Genomic DNA, 16,542 nt, shown 5'->3' with positions numbered 1-16,542 from the left:
GACCTCTTATCAGCTGTTTGACACACAATCTTTGTTCGCGACTAACAGTTTCTAAACTCCTCCCCTGCCCATATTCTGATATTTATGAGACTGAAACCGTGTCAAATAGACGGGCAAAGAGTAGACTAAACTATCGATATCAAAATTTACAACATCGATATGTATTATAATGCTTTTCAGTCCTATTATTTTCTGTTGAATTCTCACAAAAAATTGAAAAGTTTGGTATTTTCATGTCGACTTCCATGGTTATGAAAGACGATTTACAAACTTTATATTATCCAAATCACCATCTCAGTGCTGGAAATATGTGAAAAAATGATTGTTCTTTGATAATACATAAAAAACTGAAATTTTATATTTTGACCCAAAAATCGATATTTCAGGTGTCGCCCCTCCCCTTAAAGAATGGGAGGGGCAGATGGAAGGGGAGGGGGGGGGGGGGGGGGGGGGTGAGATTAAAAAATCAACAACCAACTTTTCCTACTCGACCCCATGTCGCATCTTTGATTTTTGACAGGTGTCAAACTATGACAGCCTCTTCTAAGCTGTTTCGTCTTATTTGGAAACTGTGAGAAAGATAAAAGGCTTTTAATTGTAAAGTGCAGGGGGGGGGGGGGGGGGGGGGGGGGGGAGATGTCAAATGTTTTCGTCCTACCGAATAATCTATTTAATTTTTTATCATGGGGTCCTCACTGTGCTATTAAATGTTTATTTTTAAATAGTGTGTAAATTTAATGAGTGGTTTTAAAGATTAAGATTAAACAGGTGTGTGTGTGGGGGGGGGGGGGGGGGGGGGGGGGGGGGGGGGGGGGGGGGGGTCGTGAGTTTTTGTTAAAGTTTTATGCACTTCCCAATCAGTTCAATCAATTTATATTAAATATATAAAATGGCTCTCAGATACAGATTGTGGGTGAGACTCAAATAGGCTGTATGGAACCATATTATGTGATGTCGCGCGATGGTTTGGTCCGGAAGGTAGGCTACATCTGGCTGAACCATAGACTTTCACGGCCGTTCGCTTTTCAGTCAATCGGCCGTAATGCCTCGGCTACTTTCGCCAGTTAATTTGTGAAGATTTTACAAAATTGCAGATCTTGTGAAATAGTGCCGATATCATATCTAACTTTAAATAAACCTTGCACTGTTGAAATGGATAAAAGAGTCTGTGTTATTATTTTTTAAAATAATATTTTTATAAATTTTGAGTCGGGAAGAGGTAGATGATCAAAAGGTTTCGTTCTTGAACACCGTAAAATTTATAATGGATTTCATACAAAATAAAAAATAGTTTTCTGATTTTCGTAATTTCGAATGTAATATGCCATTTATTATTATTCCTCTCTCTCTCTCTCTCTCTCTCTCTCTCTCTCTCTCTCTCTCTCTCTCTCTCTCTCTCTCTCTCTCTCTCTCTCTCTCTCCTCAGCCGTTAAGTGAAATTGTCTTCTTTTAAAAATGAAAGGTAAACCTGAATCGACTGTTGTAGTCCACGGAAATATGCCCTGTAATCGGAATACTCAACTGTTGTAAAAAAAAAAAAAAGAAAAAAATGGAGAGACTTCGTCATTTCTGCGGCATGCAAACCAAGGTAATTTATATGGTCAAGTGAAGTATTGTCTTTAACATAACATTGTTGAGTTTTGTAGATAAAAAAATGTAGAAAATTGAAATATTGGTGATTTTTTTTTACGCTCTCCTGAAAAATGCGTAAATCTAGACTTACAACTGTTGAGGGCATACAACCCGCGTAAGGGGATGTAATAAGTAATTTGAATCTCAACAAGTGAGTTGAGATAAATTGTCTCTCTTCCTAAAGAAGAAAATTAAGATCGTCGACTCCACTTTTTATAGTCAAATTAAATAGCACTGAGATCATGTTGCCCTACAAATATGTTCAATTAGGACAAAACATATCTTCCTGTATAACTACAAATACTGGTGCTCCTTAAGGTTGTATATTGTCCCCTGTATTATTCACAATATACACGAATGACTGTAGAAGTCAAAACCTGAGTGTACCTTTAATAAAGTTTGCAGATGACACCGCTCTTCAATGCCTCATAACAAATGGCAACGAAGTGGCTTATAGGCAAGAAATTGATAGATTTGTGTCTTGGTGTGATGCCCACCACCTAGAGCTTAACATAAGCAAGACAAAGGAGCTAGTGATTGACTTTAGAAGAGTGAAGGAACCGATAGAACCGTTAAAATTAAAGGACCAATTCGTCCAGCGAGTTCCTCACTACAAATACCTTGGTGTAACGATTGATGACAGGCTCAAGTGGGATGAACACTTGAAAATAATTAGGCATAAGATGTGCAGACGTACATATTTTTATCAAAACTCTCTCAGTTTAGAATAGATAAAACCCTCTGCACATTATTTTATAGAGCAGTAATCGAAAGTGTTTTGTCATTTTGTATAACAGCTTGGGGAGGCAATTAAGTGGAAAGGAACAAAATAAATTCAAATATTAAAAAATCCATTAAACGCTATATAAATGATGTTGACGATGTAGATCTTTTATACGAGAAATTTTGTATAAATAAAATAACTAAAATATTAAATGACCAGTATCATCCAATTAGACCATCAGTTATTATGTCAGGAAGGAGTGATCGCCCTTTCTCTATTTCAACGAAAACAGAGAGACACCGAAAATCTTTTCTGCCGTCCAGTATTAGGCTTTATAACAACAAGCAATAATCATTTTATATAATTATTTTGCATTTTTACTTTCAAAAAATGTAAATATTAATTTATTAATTTATTTGTTTTGCAATCTTTTCAATTTTCAATTTATAGTCACAGCAGTAGTATCGAATGGCTACACCTCTATTTTGAATCTTTTAATCCATTCTTCAAATTCTTTTCCTGCCTTATAGGCTGTCTCGTAGCCTCCTGATAGGCTTGTCACTGGGCAGTGGATGACGATGTGGTCCATTGTCTCAGGGCCTCCTTGGCAATGACGGCATGCATCTGATTCTCTCAGATTCCATCTATGCATATTAGTATTAGCTGCGGTTCTGCCATGTCCTGTCAAAATGCGGTTGGAGGTGACCCAGCATTTTCGGCTATTGCAGAGAAAGCCAGGTGTTCTTTCTGTTGGGTCGGGTATGATGTCGCCTCCCCTGGGGCTGTCTTGGTTCCACATCGACATCCATTCCTCTTTCACGTTGAAATGCTGTCCTGAAGTTTTAAAAGGTTTCCTTGATTTCAGTCTTGAGGTTGTTGGGGCTTCTTCTAGGACCTTTTTCAATGGGACCCTGTCAGTGACCTCCTCAATAGTGACAGTTTTAACTATTTTACAGTGTTGAAATTATTCATATTATAAAGCGCAGCTCATCCTATTTCCATTGTATTTTTATCTTATTGTGTAAATTATAACACGTCTGTACAAAAAAAAATCCTTTTTGGGATGCAATAAAGTATTATTATTATTATTATTATTATTATTATTATTATTATTATTATTATTTATTATTATTATTATTATTATTATTATTATTATTATTATTATTATTATTATTATTATTATTAAATCAAGTGGAGCAACACCAAACAACGAACATCGAATCCAGATTCCACCATCGTCGGTTTATTGCTGACCCAGTTCTTTGAGCTTAGTAAAATGGCGTGAGATAAAGCAAGCAATTATAAGTAAGTCCTATTTTCAGCCTTAAATAGAATAAACTAATATCTCTTTTTGATTGATATGAGACTTTCTCATGACTATTCTAGCCGCACAACTCTGCGTTCTCTGGAGTTTTATATATATATATATATATATATATATATATATATATATATATATATATATATATATATATATATATATATATATATATATATATATATATCAGCCCAGTGACTTTTCAACAAGAGCATGCTTCTCGAGAGTTTATATTCACTCAAATTACAGACAAACATACAAAACCAACTTTCACTTCTACTTTCAATCAATCTGGATGGACCAATGAGAAAGAGGTCACATGATGAACATTTTTTTTTTGAAAAGCTTTTGATAATCTTAATTGGTCAACGTTTAGAGTCAAGGTTTTACGGCTAACCAGAATGCAAAAATAAACTTTTTTTTTTTTTTTGGGGGGGGGGGGGGGGGTCAGTTTTGGGCAGCATTGTCATGGCAACCATTAGCCTGTAAATAAAGCACTGTCTTGTCGTAAAGGACCATCAAATTTAAAATTCGGTGTTCGGTAAAGAGACGCAATTTATGGCAAGTCAAACATGTTCTATATTATCAGAGGCCTCTGTTGTAGACAACCATCTTAGAATGTTTTCTGAAGGTGGTATTCTATCCGTATCGCTCTGCATGAGGAACTGTGAAAGCCTAAAAGAAAGAAAGAAAATAAAGAACATCATTGGTAAATCAACATAGACGTCTGCCTGTAAGTTAAATTTACAAATTGTAGAATAGCGAAAGAGCAGTCCCTGATAATAAGATTCTTGCAGGAACAATAGCAGTTCCTATGTCCATATCGGGAATTTCCTCATCTTGTAAGAAAGTCAGGCGATTGTGATTATGGTCAAGGACCGAATAACAACCGTAGAGGCTATAAAAGGCGATTCCAGCGTTGCAGCCACGGATAAGGCACTTTAAATACATCACGCATTTCGCCAACGTATGGAAAGAATTCAGCTATGAATGGTGGCGTATAATGTGTATAGAGTGTTTGCACTACAGAAAGAGTGCTTATAGAGCAGTATAATTAGGTGCCCCAAACGTAAACAAAGGTCGAGAAGCACATGGCAAACCACATGTTCCTGTCTTGACAGCTCACGTTCCATTGTAAATTATAGAAAAAAATAACCTTTAAAATTTGGCTGTTAGGTGGCAAAAGAAACACATATTCATAAATACTCGATCATGCATCAAATAATGTCTAGATATGGATATTTTATGGAACAAAAGGTAAAATTTATCAAAAGTTACAGTCTATCTATTTTTAGACCAGAGCAAATTATTGCGCTGGTGTGAACAAAACGAAAATTATTCGGAGCCTGATTTTCAGAATAATTTAGCCTTATATTATTATTTCTGCAACTGTTAGATTTTATGTAAACATATTTTCAATACTGAAAGTGTATTGCCTACAACTCAAACTACAAAATTGGGAGACCTATATTGTGCGTAAATTTTTCCGGTCCCTAACGAAAATCACCAGCAACTTGTTATTGTTTACGTTTGGGGCAGCCAATTTTACTGCTCTATTAATTTGTGATGTGCATCACGACAGTGAACTTAGGTTCTCCGCACCTTCAGCATTACGATGTGTGTGGGTATATCGTTAGATGGGCATGTTTACATTTAAGAAAATATCGGTCTATTTAAATGCGATTAAAAAGGATAAATGCAACAGGAAAATTGATATGGATGACTGACTTGCAGCAGTCTAATCATTTATATATATATATATATATATTATATATATATATATATATATATATATATATATATATATATATAGAGAGAGAGAGAGAGAGAGAGAGAGAGAGAGAGAGAGAGAGAGGGAGAACGGGGGATAGACAACAAATTGTATGATTTTCTTGTCCGACATAAAATTATTTCGAACTAGTACATGTACAAACACACACACACACACACGCACACCCACCCACCCACACACACACACACACACACACACACACACACACACACACACAGAGAGAGAGAGAGAGAGAAAGAGAGAGAGAGAGAGATAATACATACATAATATATATATATATATATATATATATATATATATATATAGATATTTAGAGAGAGAGGAGAGAGAGAGAGAGAGAGAGAGAGAGAGAGAGAGAGGGAGAGAGAGGGAGGGAGAGACAGATACAGAGACATACAAAGAAACAAACAAGTAGACCTTGCACGCACATTGTCAAACAAATCCAGAAAGAACAGTATTTTACTTCTTTTCATTCTTTCCCTCTACAACTCCTTAGTGATCAAGAATATTAATTGATTTAACAGTAATCAATTTATCGTTTTGGAATTTAAACGACAGTCAGGTTCATTTTTACTTTGTAGCATAAACGCGATAGTTGCTATTAATAAAGCGTGTTGTAATAGACGGGGCATGACCGAAGGATACACGGCATGACACCTGTAAGGCGCTATTACGATTACATTTTTTTTTTTACTGAGACAACGGTGACAGATTGAGTAAAGCGGCTTCTCAAAGGCATCAGCTTTTCGCTGCCCATAGCTGGACTCCATCCTGAGACCTGAGCTTACAAGACAAAGCCGCAATGTCGCTATATTAGATTGGCAGTAGATCTCAGCTATCTAGAATCTTTGCATTGAAAATCAGCAACATCAATTATTTTTCAACTACACATATGAAACTGGTTAGAATAAGACAACTTGAATTGACTCGCATGTAGAAGGACAAGTTATCGAGAATTAATGTTGAAACTTATGACAGGAGGAACACACATGATACAAACACAAACTGGGGCCATAGAGAAAGAGAGATGAGAGGGAGTTTGTTAATTATTCTTTGGACATAGATAGATAATGTAGATGTTGAGAATTTCAGATGAATTTAATTAAATGTACTTATTCTATATATTTACTACCTATCGGATTTGGCGTCAGACGACTGTCCTCGGTCATCTTGCCAACAGTCATCCGTTGTCATGGAAGTGGTAGAGGAAGAAGAGCCTGATTGTGATATGTTGCCATGGGTTACCGTGGTTGTGAAGGAGGAGCTACCAGACTCACAAAGCTGGATGGCGTTAGAGGCTATGATACGTGGAGGCACTGGACCTTTGGAGTTCTTGCCATAATCCTCTCTATGAATCTTATCACCTTTAGTTTCTGTCGGTTTGTTGGAGGACATAATCTTCACATTGCTATCTGATTTCTTAACATTATGACGCGAGTCAGTGTTGGTGTTGGCATTAGAGGTAATCGTGCTATTCATGGTCATATCATCTGGCTCGGTGTATGTTATGATATTTTTATAAATCCTCTTGTCCTTGTTATTCGAAGAATGGAATCTTCCGGGTTTAATATTATTCTTAACCACAGCCTCACTGTCAGAAAACCTATAATGCAACGTTGATTGATTAAGGGTGTGGGTATTTTGATTTTGACCGTCAGTGGCTGCTATTGATGACAGTATATTATTCATTTCTCTGTCAAATTTTGAATTCCGAGGATATGTTTTGGCAGAACTTACAGCGTTATCCGAGCTATCGTTATTTTTATTTGTGTAATCTCCATATTGATTTTCCTTTAAATGAAGCCTGTCAAGCTTTCCATTCTCGTTGAGTAATTTGTTAGACGGGATCGTGTTAATAAATGTAGAGGGTTGGCTTTTGCTTACACTAGAGCTTTTGTGGTGAGGGAGAAAAGACTGGTGATTGAGATTATGAATTGTGCGAATTCTTTCCGGGTGGTTGAATTCATGAGAACCCTGTAATTTAGATAAGTCTTGTCGATTAGAATGAACGCCTTTGATCCGTTTCTTATTTTTAAAAATGTTTTTATGTAAAGCTTCATCTGGCATGTGACAGCACACGTCACCTCCAACTTCATCATACATCATGTCAGATAGAAGGGTCTCTGGATCGGATACACTTAGTACAGAGCTGTGTTGAAAGCTATCATTCTGGTCTATTGAAATACTGTTATTACTTGGTATTTTAGACCGCTCTGGCTTGATTTGATGCGCGTTTATTGCTGATGGGGTATTCTCTAATATTTGAACACTATGAGGTGATCTGACGATATCATTGGTTGACGTTATCCTTTCTCTTTCTCGAGATTTGGTCAACGTTTTCGCTTTATCTTTAGGATACTTATGCTTATGTTTACGACCAGTCGATCTTCTTTCTAGTGGTCTTGATAGACCAGATACGTCGAGTTGTATATGTTGGTTTATCGAGGAGGATTGATCAACATTGTTATTAATCTGCTCGGTGAGATAGAATCGATGAGCTAGCGATGCTTGTACAATACTTATGAGGTCATCGTCTTTATTCATTGGCGGTGAGTTTCCCAAGTTTAGGGTGGCTGAAGTAATAGTTGTGGTTATAGATGGCATACCTGTTGTTCCATGGGACGAATTCTCCTCGATCTTAGATGTTTTGGATTGAGAAATAGAAAACGTACATCCTGCAAATTTGATAATTAATCCAAAAATGAATGCTGACAAAATACCAAGCACTATGACTAGCTTAGAGGCGTAATTAAAATCAAATTCTAACAGCCAGAATGATATGAAAATGATATTTTCTATAAGAAGTAATGAATAGAAAGCTACATATTTACACATGACATGTGAAATATTATCGTAAACTAAGTCGAATGTATTGAGTAAAGACATTCCAAAACAATATAGCGAATGCGTAGTTATTGTAAATATCTTTGATGTACATTTACTAGTTCTAGATGAAAACAAAATGAAAACCACAAGAATAAGAATAAAATGCACCGACAAAGGTACCAAAACCCATAAATGTATTTGCGCTGTCATCAGAGTAATGGAAGCCATCCTTGAAGCCAGAACCAACAATGTCCCAATAAAGGTTGCCAAAACTGCACACGTTGATTTGAATTTACCCGAATTTTTAAAGCTACCCGTTTCTTCTTCCTCTGATTTATCTGTATAGAGTTTGAGTCGTAAATTGTAACACGTGACAGCTGATGCCGTTGAAAATATAGATACGAAAAGTGACAATGACTGAATGGCGCTGAGTTTTCCTTTGATGAGAAATGTAGACGAATAGATGATTATATACGGCAAGGATTGAATAGGAACATGGGCTAGTCGAAGATTTGTTAGAAGTATTGCGTCACTTCCGTCGTAATACGTGATGATTTTATATATCCACCACAACAACCCAAACTGAAAGATGTGAAGAAATCTGAACAAAACTCTGGATTTGAAATTATTATCCCCGTTCCCGTCCTCAAAAGGCGCTGACGATTCAGCCGAAATGTAGGAGACTGTTGAGGTAGCTAGAAATGCAAGGCCTATTGAGCACAGAGATATAATGGCTTCAGTATTTTTTGCCATGTTGCCGTTGCTGTAGGATAGAGTGATGTATATCTGCAAAATTGTCTCCACGTAAAGAGCCATGATACTACCTGAGCTCATTATTGTGGCCTTGTTGATCATGGGCGGCATAGCTAACGTTCAGATGATTTTTCAGATGTTATCGATATAGAAAAATGTGCATTGTGCTATTCAGCTAGTTTCATGATAGGTAAACATGTTTCTTTTATATATATATTTATATTTAAAGAACACAATGTATATCATTAGATTCAAATTTGTTCTATCATCCATCTTCGTACCGGTGAATAAATATATAAGGAAATGATGTCAAAGAAGATCCCGAATCCATCTTAGTAAGAGAAAAATCCATTTTTGGAAGTCTTCAATATTTCGCACACCGGCTCTAAATGAAAAAATAAACAGGACAATCCATTATTTACAGCATTGTGATTGATCGTTATTTGACTCTCCATATTTCATCGAGGTTTCGTTATAATCCTAATAGTAATGCTTGTTAACATTGTCAAATCGGTATACTAAAATTATAGGACAAATTAATTGTCAATATCCTTTGTTAAAATTTATTCATTGCCTCGTATTGCTCAAACTATTCTCCATAACACAATCTAACAGTGAACAAAATAGATATGGGAAAGTGATCCCAATTTTCTGATTGCGATCCACGCTTGTTTTTTTTTAACTCGATCATTATATTATTTGTTGGTATTTGCCTTGTTTGTGATTCGATTCAAGAGTTGTGTACAATGTTACGGATTGGTGAATTCGTTTCATCTGACGAACAAATTAATAATGTTTGGGCAGTCATCCATGTCTCAAGTGCATGCCGGAGAATGTGGGAAATCTGGCCGGAGATGAAAGGAACGATAAAATGGTTAATTGTATCCATGGTATGACAAAGACTTGATGACGACAATGATAATTGTTATGATTGTGATGACAACTAAAAATTCAATGATGATCACAATGGCGGTAATCGTGATGATAATGATGATGATGATAATAATAATAATAATAATAATAATAATAATTAATAATAATAATAATAATAATAATAATAATAATATAATAATAATAATAATAATAATAATAATAATAATAATAATAATAATAATATAATAATAATAATAATAACAAATTTAAAAAAAACAACGACAAGGACAATGACGACAATGACGACGGTAACAAAAACAACAACATTTAACTAAAACTTGTGGCATGAAATGTCATAGGACATTTTTATTATCGGCTTTCTATATGATAGGAATTTTAATTGGCAATAGCCCACCTTACGATATTGACGTTCAAGTTACACATCGTGAATTTTGTGCCAGGAAGAAGTAAATGTCAAAACAACCAACAACTAAAAGATAGACTGCAGGTTTCCAATCAAAACAAAAGTCATATATTATTCTTTAGATGTGAATATATCACAAAGGAAAAAAAAAAGGAAAGTTGAGCCGATCCGTAGCAGAGCATGTCACACTGTCTTCATATTTTCCATTTTAACCTTTTTACGGCGAGTCTCATGTTCTTAACTACACAGTCTATCAGGTGCGAGAAAAAAGCCCCGGAAAATTCAGAATTAAGCCTGTAACCACCAGGACATACAAAATACAAGTCTTAAACTATACCACAATCACAACTCATTTATTGAAATTTATGTAGGTACCAACTTTTTCAGGGTAATAATATGTTGAAAATATTGATTCCACTATGGTTTTAATGAACATACGGCATAATAATAGTTGCTACATTGATGATTTGTGACGTAATTCTCAAACATTTATGTCATCGGCCTATAGTCCCAATTTTCTTTATGCCTGTGCGTAGCCTTTTTCCCCCCATAATCCAATTGATTGTCTTGATGATTCGATCCCATGCATTTTGAATTGATTCTTATAACTCTGCTTCTGTGTAAAACAGTGGCCGAGTGTGTGTGTGTGCGGGGAGGGGCGGGGGGGGGGGGGGGGGGGGGGGTGGGGGTGGCCGAGCGGTTAAGGCATTGCACTGTGAACCGGAAGATCCCGGGTTCGAGCCCCGCTTCAGGCACTTTTTTTTTCCTTTGGCAAGATTATTAACCCCCAATTTGCTCACTTGGACAAAACATGGGTGATTCCTGTTGAAATCAAACATGTTGTTTGATGAATTATCTATATTCCTTCGTGGAATGCCTAGGCGACGATATCTTATGATGTCGTGGCGGAGGGGCATAATTTTTTATTTCTTTTTTTTTTTTGTGTAAAATGCACGAACCTTATAAACCACATTGGACATCATTGAAAAAATGTCTATTAGATTCAAGTCAGGAGTCTTTTCATCTTTAGAAATAGATCGAATGCGATTTCTGCTTCACATTGGAAGTTATGTAACATTGTCAGGAGAAAGGGAAAAGAGGGAGAAGAAGGAGAAAAACTCGTTCCAGACTTTATCCCGATCGGCCATTTGTTTTTCGATAAGACGAGGCATGACACTTCTCAGTCACTAGTGACACTTTTGATCTATACTATAAAGGTCTTTGCGATGATCGAAGAGTCCCGTTGGAAGATGCTCAATTGTGGGTGTGTTGTTGAAAAAGAGGGACAATCATGAGAGTTTTTGACAGGATGATGGTCATTTTAGTCGATCGATGTAATTTAAAGGACGAGTTTTCTTGCCAAAATTTTAAAAACGTTTTTTTTTCAGAGCCTACAGTTGATACGAATGCGATTATTACGCCCTATTCAACTTATGTGTCATTCCATCTTAATCAAATAGAAGCCATTTTGGCAGTGATCCAGCTTATTTATAATCGGTCTGATCATCAAGATCTGTGTGATTCTCTCGTTCTCACCCCCTCCCTCCCCCCTTACTCACCCCCCCCCCTCTCTCTCTCTCTCTCTCTCTCTCTCTCTCTCTCTCTCTCTCTCTCTCTGCGTTTACAAAATTTACAAAAATAAATAAGCAAAAAAAAAAAAAAAAAAAGAATTAATCATTCAACTGACCAGCTAATTGAATAATTTGTCATGTTTTGACTGTTTGAATAAACATTCATTTCTAGAAAAATCAAAGCACATTGAATAAGCAATAGATACATTTAAACCGTATTGAAAACATTCCCTTGATTTGAATTTTAATGAGTTATTCAATTAAACGCATAGATGTGTAGTTATTATGTCTATTTTAAAACCCCAAGGTTTCCGATTTTCAGAAGTGAAAGAAAGGAAACTAATGGTGATGTTAATATGTTTGCATCGGTAGGGGGTTGGCGTTAAAACATACAAGAATGCTGCTCTCCGTTGTAATTAAGAATGCCTGCAAAATACCGAGTTGAGAATCGAGAGGAAAAACACAATTTTAGTTTGATTTAATTAAGTTCATATATATTTAGAAATAAACATATTAAGGAAACTGTTTGAGTTAATCATGTATTATTATCATTGAATTCAAGATTCCAGTGTTGAGACTTTCGAATTTCACTGCATAAAGATAAAATATATGCATATTATTTATTATTATTCTTTTAAGATATTCCTAGTGTGATGGTTGTCATCATCAATCGTATTTATCAGCATTCTTTGAAAAGAACTCACTCAACTGTATTAAACAAATTTAAACACATACAATGCGATACTTAAGATCTCAATTTTTGTTGTGATTTGAAAGCTGTCATTGAATTTATTGATATTGAAAATATAAGGTTTGTAGTGTAGAATTCAAATCGTAGATTAGGTCAATGCTTTGAATGGCCATTATTAATATCTAAATATGAATATTCTTAACATTCACACTGCCCTAGGCTTCATATATTCGGTGAAAGGTTCTTCCATTTCATATAAATTGTCAATGTCATTTAGAATAGTCCAAAATATAAAAACAAAATCAGCAGCTGCGGTCTAGTCTATCAATTTATTACGTTTAAAGGATTCATTGTAAAATCATTCACAATTCACAACTTACGAAAGAGACACTTCACATTTCTGTTGTACACTGAAAAAACAGGTTCTTTCATTTTGGTCAAAAAACGTTTTTTTTTTCAATGTCGATCGATTAAATTGACCCTGAATTTTACAAACATGAGACTTCAAAAATATTTTAAGATTAATAAATGAAAAGTTCAGGTTTTAAACTATTTATCAATCTGGGTGCTGTGTAAATTGATTAATATTTGAATTTACAGATTTCTGGTCAAATTGATGAAAAAAAACATGTTTTGTCAACGTACTACAGATGTAGATATCTTCTTATAACACAGACAATGAAGAAGTAAACAGTATATCTTAATCACATTTTGACGTTGTGGGTTATTGAAATGGAAATGTATACGATTTAAGTATGTGCGTTGTTACCAGTTATTAAAATCCTTCACAAATTCGATACATTCGTGTCTTGTGAAGAGCCCTTCAAATTCAAATTGTATTTTCTCCAGAAGACGAAAAATATAAAGAGACATCAAGAACTTTTATTTTGCCGACTAGAGATTTGAAAAGCGTATTGAATGTGTCAGTTTTGAACAAATTATTAAATTTAACTTCAACTAGAACACAATCAAACTAAATTAACATGACTCAAAAAAAAAAAAAAAAAAAAACCAAAACAAAAAAAAAAAAAAAAAATAAATAAATAAAAGAAAAGAAAAAAAAGCAAAGTCAGTTTTATGATCTTAAATAATTCACTATATCATACTAAGCACGTTTTGCAACCCTTTCAGTTAGGATTTTGAATCATTGGATTATAAAGAAATTACACAATTCGAATGATATAAATGATGATGATTATGATAATATGATGATGATGATGATAATGATTATTATTATTATTATTATTATTATTATTATTATATTATTATTATTATTATTATTATTATTATTATTATTATTATTATTATTATTATTATTATTATTTTATTATGATAATATGATGATGACGTCGATGATGACGATGATGATGATGATGATGATGATGATGATGATGATGATGATGATGATGATGATGATGATGATAATTACGACAACGATAATGATAATCATTGTTGGAGCTAGGGTCACGTAGTTTCAAAACAAAGACGGTTTAAAGGATATTTTACAGGATATAGTAAAATCTTTATAAGTTTAAAGTAGTTATATGTCGTTTATAAGATATGTGTGGATATAGATAATAGTTATCATTGAAAAGACATTCTATATTTTAATATATTTTTGTTTACAAATATCATAGAAACACAATATGGGAAGGTGGAAAGGTTCGTTCCTAATTTTGACGGCGACAAAGTAAAAATTTAATCGAAACACAAATTAAATAGGTGTTCGGCGGCTTGTACAGCGTAGCATTTGGGCATCGTGAAGTCAGCTACTATCTACCGGACATGTACATAAAAAGGTCTGACATCCAAACGCAATTATGGGCCTAGTTTAGCACTGTTGTAATGGACAATATTTTGCGTCATTTTTTAAAACCTCCATTACAACAATGAGCCCATAATAAATTGGGTTATCAAACCTTCAACTAAGTGCACGTCGTCTCTACCCAATTTAGTAATGGGGTATCTCTTGAAATAATGATGGTGAGGATGATGATGATGTTAATACTACTACTACTACTACTACTACTACTACTACTACTACTACTACTACTACTACTACTACAACTACTACTACTACTACTACTACTACTACTACTACTACTACTACTATACTACTACTACTACTACTACTACTACTACTACTACTACTACTACTACTACTACTAATAATAATAATAATAATAATAATAATAATAATAATAATAGTAATGATAACCACATACCTCATTTAATAAATTGAGGGCAATGCTCAGTACCCAAAGCTAACATTTTTATTCACTTCAGGTCAAAGATGTTTTTCTCTCTTATTTTTGTTCTATTTACTAAACTATAATTAGATAACTAGGTGCGGCTATGTGGTCTTGTGGTATGACACTCGATTTAGGATAAGAAGGTCCTGGGTTCGAGCCTCGCTTGGCGCATAGCTGAGTCCCTGGAAACGACTCTTTCCTCACATTCTCTTACCGTACTGAGATGTAAAATGAGTACCTGGCCATTAACAGCGTTGCCTCTGTCGGAAAAAAATGTAATATCCCCTAACAGGTGACATGTCTCGATCTATAAGTTACATGTAGCTGTTCGTCAGGGACCCCTTTTAAAGCACTTTGAGCACGTTCAGTGGATATTGAGCTATATAAAAGTTCGTTTTTCGACTGAGAGCACTTCGCTTTAAGCAAGCATTTTCCCAAAGGGTAAAAAGCAATTCCTATAAGTATATGGTACTAAGCTGCTAGAAGCTGAGGTATGTAAAAGGTAATAGACAAAAATGAATATAACAGCTTAAAAAAATAAAAACAAAACAAATATCAAATATGGCAGTTTCGGTCTCAAAACCCTTCTTCAGCCAACAGCAAAAAAAAAATAGCAAACAAAAAAAAACAACAAACAAACAAAAAAACAACAAAAAAACAAAAACAAAAACCAAACAAACAAACCAAAAGATAAAACAAAACAAATGAAAACAACAAACAAACAATAAAAACATAAATACATTACTTTAAAAGCCTGGTAGACGACAGAGAAATATTAAACTCGTCCTTTCGGTAAGTAATAAGATCTTGAAATCGATTCCTATTATCTGTTTTACGTTACACAATATGAGATTAACTTCATCGATGAAGGCCGGGTACTTTTGTTTTATTTTCTATATATTGATAGTAATATTGGGAAGAAAACAAAAACCCAACTATCTAACATTAAAAATATGATCAGCAGCAATTTTTCAATAGAATAAAACGAAAGTTAAACCCAGCATTTACGGACTCTGTTGCCAAGCACACTGGATTTGATTTCCACATAAACAAATTGTTGTAATAGGCTGACTGTCAACAGCTAATTGAACTTGAAGACTCGAGTTACAAGCTCTACAACCTTGAACGTGAACAACCCGACACAGTTCTCAACGTTTATGGATTGAATTTCACTTTGTTGTGTTTAAATTAATTGTGTTGATAATCTCCGATTCACGTTCTTCATTCTTTGTTCTAGATACGTCTTATCTATTGTTCTGTTGTTGTTGGTTGCGCGAAAAGTTATAAGTTCAACCACAATACATATTATAATCGTTGCCCATCGTGTAAAAGACTTGAACTTAAGCGGAATTTAACTTCTTTACCTACGAGTTTGAAACGGTTTGAACTCAGTAAAATTTTTATATGCTTTATATCAAAAAGTGTTTTGCAAAATATGGCTTATCAGGCGGGAATAATAAAATAATTTAGGTTAAAAAACTATTTTCAAAGTTGACACATGACAATAGTAAAACCTCGTTTTATGTTCGATCCTTTTAGTAAAAAAGACCAAAAGGGCACATGTGCACCAACAAAAGCAAGGGAAGATAAATTGGATACATTCTGCCGCGAGTGAGAAAAGTACTAAACATTCGACATCCAATCAAAATCACAAATATAATCTTATATGAAAAAAAAAACAACCCA

General features: G+C 34.5%; 1 protein-coding gene across 3 annotated transcripts in view; it reads right to left on the bottom strand.

The window, feature by feature from the left end:
* Positions 1–4,211: 4,211 nt before the first annotated feature.
* Positions 4,212–16,542, bottom strand: part of LOC144975792 (uncharacterized) — a 26,677-nt gene continuing 14,346 nt past the window's right edge. For all 3 annotated transcript variants that reach the window (XM_078919981.1, XM_078919994.1, XM_078919986.1), the window contains 2 exons: positions 6,599–9,889; positions 4,212–4,349 (listed from right to left, as the gene is read on the bottom strand). In XM_078919981.1, coding sequence (XP_078776107.1) covers positions 4,241–4,349; positions 6,599–9,156 — 2,667 coding nt within the window. In that variant the 5' untranslated portion in view covers positions 9,157–9,889 and the 3' untranslated portion in view covers positions 4,212–4,240. The remainder of the gene's footprint in view (positions 4,350–6,598; positions 9,890–16,542) is intronic.

This window comes from Berghia stephanieae, chromosome 1 (assembly GCF_034508935.2).
Source record: "Berghia stephanieae isolate SIO BIC M18660-M18661 chromosome 1, UCSD_Bste_1.3, whole genome shotgun sequence".
NCBI classification, from domain to species: Eukaryota; Metazoa; Mollusca; class Gastropoda; order Nudibranchia; family Aeolidiidae; genus Berghia; species Berghia stephanieae.
The sequence above is the reverse complement of the archived record's forward strand: the minus strand, read 5'-3'. Positions and strand labels throughout refer to the sequence as shown.